Genomic DNA, 7,024 nt, shown 5'->3' with positions numbered 1-7,024 from the left:
CTCATGCCTCCTTGCAGCATGCCTAAGGCATGTTCATGCAGATGAGCAGGGACCCTGGGCATCTTTCTTTTGGTGTTTTTCAGAGTCAGTGGAAAGGCCTCTTTAGTGTCCTAAGTTTTCAGAACTGTGACCTTAATTGGCTACCGTTTGTAAGCTGCTGGTGGCTTAACGACCGTTCAACAGATGCATGTTCATTAATTGTTTATGGTTCATTGAACAAGCATGGGAAACGACCCTTTACAATGATCTGTGAAGTTATTTGGATATTTACGAATTATCTTTGAAAGACAGGGTCCTGAAAAACTGACATTTATTTTTTGCTGAGTTTAGTTTGAATTAATGGTATTTATTAGGTTTAACTAAAGGGGAAAAATAAGTTGAGTGTTGAATGAAATAGGTTACAACTTGAAATATTGTTGTTAATAATCAAATAAAACTGTTGGCATTGAATCATAAACTGAACAAAAATATTAACGCAACATGCAACAATTTCAAAGATTTTACTGAGTTACAGTTCATAGAAGGAAATCAGTCAATTTAAATTAATTAATTAGGCCCTAATCTATGGATCTCACATGACTGGGCAGGCGGGCATCCATGGGTGGGCCTGGGACGGCATAGGCCCACCCACTTGGGAGCCAGGTCCACCCACTGGGGAGCCAGGCCCAGCCAATCAGAAAGAGTTTTTCCACACGAAAGGGCAGACAGAAATACTCAGCAGCAATGCGTTTGCATTGCAGCATTGCGTTGCAGAGGCAGTTGCAGTGTGTTCTGTGTGGGGGATACGTTGGATTTATCAAACGTATGCATCAAACTGTATGCGTAGACGGCCTGACAGAAACGGTAGCAGAAGGTGAATGTTGAACTTTTGTTGCACACCTATCCAGGTGATGTTGAGTAACATTTTGCGGAATGACACTGTCGGTGTGATCAAGGCGTTATTGTCCCCAGCACAAAGTGCACCTGTGTAATGATCATGCTGTTTAATCAGCTTCTTGATATGCCATATCAGTCAGGTGGATAGATTATTTTTGCAAAGGAGAAATGCTCACTAACAGGGATGTAAACACATTTTTGCACAAAACTCGAGAGAAATAATCTTTTTGTCCGTATGGAACATTTCTGGGATCTTTTATTTCAGCTCATGAAACATGGGACCAACACTTTATATGTAGCTTTTATAATTTTGTTCAGTATAGATTTAGTATCAACAAATGTCTATTTAACCAGTTGACACCGTTTTTGTTTAGGTTGATACAGAGTAATTCCAAACCATTCACTTCAAACAAAATACATCAATGTATGGGAAATAATACAAGCTCCTTCAAGCATCACTTGGAACTAACATTTTGTTGTATAGTCTATTTACAACACAACATTTTGAAATATAACATGTGCGTGCACTGCACTTCAATTCGGGTCCAATACAAAACTTAGAAAATGTCATTAAGGCAATGTTGAAGTCACAAACACACAGAATCAAAGTGCAATCGGTTTAAAGAGAATGAGAGAGAGTGAGAGAGAAAGAGAGAGAGGCTGATTAACATTTGAATGCAGAAGTTGAATAACTATTGGTTTCAAATGTGACCGTTTTGCTCAATGTACATTTTAGACAGTGATGCTGCCATCGACTTGGCCAGCTCTTCGTCCCGTTTCCTTTGCATCTGAGAGTGATGAAACCACTCGTCATACTCTGGGTTGGCCACACACCTGTCCAGCAAGACATCATAGTGTCCGTTGCTGAGCCAACTCAACCAGACAGCGGGTTTGGACGAATCATCTTCCCCCAGGTAGTGCACCATGGTTGAAACCGTGGGACTCTCCAAGCTACCTCCTGTGGTTAGGTAAATGTTCACATTCAACATCTGACTCATCGCCAGAAGCTCCGGATAGCCCGCCCAGGCGCCGTCCTGAGCTGCATTGATCAAGAACTCCCCGACATCTCCCTCAATAATGGGGTTAAACTCATCCAGGTGGTCGGCGATATGGTGCATTGTCTGCTCTCTCAGCTCGCTGTGCATAGACTGCTCTCCGTAGGCGGCTTTGCACACTGCCCTGTACAGACAATTGCCGTCAGGGATGATGTGGAATCTGTACTTGTGTGCCCTCTCCTGAAGGTACTTGTTCTGTTTCTCCACCTCCGCTATGTAGCACGTCACCTTGTCGTTGATGTCGCCCCTTTTTGCATCTCTCCGCGGAGACGGCTCCTGTAGGACACGGAGCTCAAAGAGCTGCGCCTCGCCTGATGGAGAGTCCAGGTCTGAGTATTCACTGTCATTTTTACTTTCACGGGAGTCCACGATGTTCTGGCCTAAATGGGTCGACTGCGCCTCTAAGTTCTGATGGCGTTTTGGGTTCACAATGTCACTTGTAGCGGTTTTTCCCTTCCCATTTGCCATGTTCATTCTCTCCCCACACTTTCTATAACGTGGTCCATCGTTCTTGTCGACGTTTATCAGGTTATTTTCACGTTCCACGTTTTGACTATCATTGAGTAGACCCTCTCTACCTCTCAAGTGATCAATGAAGTCCACAATCAAGTCTGTGTCCAAATGATCATCTCGGTCACGCGCCTGAATCACAGCATCTTGCGAATATGAGTCCGAGGGAGCCCGTTTTGTCTGGGTCTCCTTTATGATGTGCACTGGTACGTATCTCTCAACTCCGTCAGGCCGACGAATGATTATTTCTGCGGTAGAAGTGTAGTAGACTGGCTTCATGGAAGCAGCCTCGTAACATGAAAAAGCAGCGGGCATGTTTGCGGTAGATTGAGTCTCTCCTACCGGATTCCCGTTAGTCACTGTTGGAGTAAGCCCACTCGGTTTATTATTTGCAGAGTTCGTTGTTGTCCTGGGCAAATGGTCAGTAATAGTACCACTTGTGATAGTTATCGGAACTTTGCGAGAGGATCCGGGATAGTGTGTCAACGCACTGCTGTACAACTGCATTTTGGAAGACTCGCCTTTATACAAAACGCTAGAGCCCCAAGTGTTATGGAAAGATGACAACAAAGGCCCAAAATACACCCTGTCATCAAGAACAGCTAAGTTGTAGGATACGTTTCCATGGATCCAGTGTCTTGTACCCGTTGTCACTCATAGGACCGATTTTAGCCATCTTGCGTCAGCGTAGTCTCCCTAAATTTAGACCTGTAAAGTGTAACCGGACACTCTCCGCTTCGTCTCCCCTCATAGCCAACTGTTGAAGTAGTTGTAAGTAGAGCAGTAATGACCACAGCGAGGGAATTAAAATGTTTTGATGTGTCACAGTACACTCTCGGAAGTTCTCTAGTTCCAGTCGGCCGAGTCAGGGCGGCGTCGCCACTCTGGAATGCGCAAAGCGTGCCAAAAGCTACATCACTATTAAGCGCACGGATATGCGGAAAAATGACTCACAACCCTCATTACTTCCTGAGAGTGAAGCGAGGTCCCGTCCTTGAAAGGATTGTAATGCCATTTTTGTTTTATATCCGATTGTAATTCTATTCAATACAGCCTAATACATTTTATATGCATTAGCTTTTAAGTGGTTATTTACCAATGTAGACTACTGTGCTTAAAAACTTCAGTCATTATTTGTTTTTGTCCGTTTACAGTACGGAAAACACAGTATGGGAAAATATATGTTAGACAATCTGTTATTACACTATTATTGGGGGCGGCAGGTAGCTTAGTGGTTCGTGCGTTGGGCTAGGAACTGAAAGGTTGCTAGATTGAATCCCTGAGCTGACAAGGTGAAAATATGTCGTTCTGCCCCTGAACAAGGTAGTTAACCCACTGTTCCTAGGCCGTCATTGTAAATAATAATTTGTTCTTAACTGACTTGCCTAGTTAAATAAAATAAATAAATAAAAATGTTGTGCAACAATCTTTCATCAATATGTTATAGATCCCTATTAGGCCTACCTGACCTGTATTGTATAACATGAATTAAACCACCTTACACATGGTCTTGAAATAGACATTACTCATCACACGGAGATCGTATTGGTAGATCTCCATTTCAACCAGCTAACATGTGTCATTGCATGTCAACTCAAGGGAAAGCTTGTGAACGAGCTATTTGATATGTATAAATAGGTTAATCAAACTGTTACCCCTAAACTTTCCTGTTAGGTAAATGGCAAATGGCAGGTATAGTTTTGAGGCTACCTGTTTTTATGCTCTTTCTTGCGCCTTTGTTGTCGTTGTCAAGTGAACATTTTTTGGGGCGTGACAAGGAGTTGACATGATAGCGCAAACATACTGGCAGTATTTTTAAAATTACAATGTACAATTGTTTTAAACATCTAAAGCAGAGCTATGCAAACTACACCATATGAATGTATTTTCTGTAGGCCTTTTTGTCTATGGGGCAGAAAAGCTAATTAGCATGCATCAAATTGCATCCAATTTAGCATTTGGTATGTTGTTCATTTAGAAATTAGAAATTAAAAATAGAAATCATTTAGACATTTTTCGAAATTAACATTATACCAAATGAAATTGTCACTTTTAATATTATCAGATACTGTATATAATGACGATATGGTCTTGTCTCCACATTAACAATGTGAGTAGTTTTCCCAAAGGAGGGAAGGCCGTAAGCAGACCGATATTCCCGCGTGGACAGATTTTGACGGGAGTGGACCCTCTCCCTTCGCCTCTTAATTTCTGATAGTATTCTTACGAAAATTGCAATGTGTAGTTATCGCCAGCAGAGAGCAGCCCTGTACTTTGTCTGTGCTTTTCACGATGACGTCATCGTGTGCACAGTATTCTGGTAAGGTACCGATTTTAATACCATAGGGGGTGGCGGCACGGGCCCTTTAAACATTGTGCCGTCCTCACATGGCCAGTGGACACGACGTAGCACTATCTGACCCCTAGTTACAGAAAGAAAAGCAACAAAGTAACAGATTGTGTTGAATAGGAATAAGGGTGATCCCTTTTCACTGTGTTGCTTTCCATGGCCCCTCCCCAAGAGCCTAATATGCCTACAGAGTATATTGTTTCCTGGATAATCAATTATTATCAAATGTAGGCTAGCTATATGCTATAATATATCCACGCTGGAGGTAGAATTGGGTCATATTTGTTGTGAGATGTTGATCAATGACATTTCAACCTTTATTCACCCATTCAAAAAGAGAGCCTGAAGTTTGCTGAATTCCCAATGTGTTATCACTGACTTCAACCATCTAAAAGCACAAATTCCAATGGAAAACCATGTCTGATTTTTAGTTTAGTTGTCATCTAAATGTCTTATCACTGCACTTTCAATCATTTAAAGAACAGCAAGTTAAAATGGGAATATAATGTCAGATATTTAGTATTTTTTTTATAACAACTTAAAGCGACAACATGTAACTTTTTTGGGCAACCCAACCAAATTTACATAGAAATATGAGTTATAGATCTGTCATTTTTAATTGAAAGCAAGTTTAAGAAGCGGTATATATATGTTCTATGTGCGGTATTTCTATGCATCCCATTCATTTAATGTTGTTTAAGCGTCTTTTACTTTTGGTTTTGTACACAGCTTCAAACAGCTGACAATACAATATGTTGGGAAACTGAAAAGATATTTCACAGCAATATAGAAGGTACAATGATTCTCTACATATTGTTTTTTTGCCACCAGGCAATGGAGGAGCGATATCTGCATATTGAACATTTATGTGTTATCACTGTGTTTTATCTATTAGCGCAACCAAATGACCGGGATTGCAGTTGAGATTACATTAAAAGTACATAGTGAAAGTGATCAATCCTGTTTGAGAATCTGTGCAGATTATTACAGCATTTGTGAAGATCTCTTGATTTGATTTGATTTGATTTGAGGCCTGCGACCTTGCATGCTATCTTGAACATGCAGGCTTTCTATGATTACATAAGAAGATATTTATAGTTACAGTAACCTCAAAATATGGCCATGGATACATTGATACAGCACCTTCAACTATTTATATTTGGTTGCGTTGACAACCAAACATAATTCAATATCCAGTTGGCCTACATAGTTAAAGAATAGGACTAAATCAAATCTAACTTTTAAATGCACTTTAAATACAGTTGATTTAGTCCTATTCTTTCACTTAGATTTTTGGTTGAGATGGAGACGTGAACCCAACATATTAATGATTTAGTTGTAGATTAAATTTGAAATCAACCAAAGCTTGAAACCTTAGTCCTATATGTACTGTCTAGTTTTAGTTGAACCCTGGGTTGAATTGAAACAATGGCTGTTGATGACTTTGGAAATGCTATAATAGGCCAAAATAGTCTAATTAATAACTGTATGACTTATAAAGAATGGTTACATTTCATTTGCTTTCTTAAACCAACCTTTTGGGATGACTTCAAACGCAACAGTGAATTTATTTCGTTTTTATGTGGAGATCTCTCAATAATCATTCTCGCGATAGCGCATTGGTAGTCGTCAGTGACAAATGTCAAAGCTTGGTCAAAACCCTGGATAGGAGACCAAAGGGAGAGTTGTAGATAGATCAACTCTCCAGTAGGAGGTGATACCCAGCCTATAGTTTTTTTCTGATAGTGGATATAATGTTGAAACGCTGATGTTGTTTAAAAGGTACAAATTCAACATATTTTAGGTTTGTCTATGTTGAAAATTGGTTACCATGATGACATAATCCTGTGGTTGAACTCTCCCCCTCAAAACAGTTGAAGTTGATGTCTTTTTTAAAAATTTCCACATAAATTCCATGTCACACAAAATATGTTGACAAATTACGTTGAAACAACGTTGATTCAACCAGTTTGGAACCCAGTTTGGAAATGCAGCATAACATGTATTGATTTATTTAGGCAATCACTCTCAAATGGTATTGAATAGATCAATCCTTACGGCTGACATTGGATATTAGCCTATCCCTGTTGACAAATTGACAACCATCACATTTGTTTCATAATGCATTAGCTAATGAAATAATGAATATGCTAATGAGGCTCGGCTATTTATGAAAACATGGACACAGAAATTGATACAGGAATAGACTAGCCAATTAGAGAAGCCGTGTATG

The 7,024-nt window shown here is 40.0% G+C and overlaps 1 protein-coding gene across 1 annotated transcript; it reads right to left on the bottom strand.

Annotated features, from left to right (window-relative positions):
* Positions 1–1,018: 1,018 nt before the first annotated feature.
* On the bottom strand, positions 1,019–3,328 carry LOC112215639 (OTU domain-containing protein 1). Its single transcript, XM_024374834.2, has one exon. It carries the CDS (start codon positions 2,946–2,948, stop codon positions 1,578–1,580), a length of 1,371 nt encoding a protein of 456 aa, XP_024230602.1. The 5' UTR covers positions 2,949–3,328; the 3' UTR covers positions 1,019–1,577.
* Positions 3,329–7,024: the final 3,696 nt, after the last annotated feature.

This window comes from Oncorhynchus tshawytscha, linkage group LG16 (assembly GCF_018296145.1).
Source record: "Oncorhynchus tshawytscha isolate Ot180627B linkage group LG16, Otsh_v2.0, whole genome shotgun sequence".
Classification (NCBI taxonomy): domain Eukaryota; kingdom Metazoa; phylum Chordata; class Actinopteri; order Salmoniformes; family Salmonidae; genus Oncorhynchus; species Oncorhynchus tshawytscha.
This window is presented reverse-complemented; position numbering and strand designations above follow the sequence as displayed.

Bases quoted from the DNA above. Each gene is read 5' to 3' on its own strand.
- LOC112215639 (XM_024374834.2), bottom strand. From the start codon at position 2,948: ATGCAGTTGTACAGCAGTGCGTTGACACACTATCCCGGATCCTCTCGC.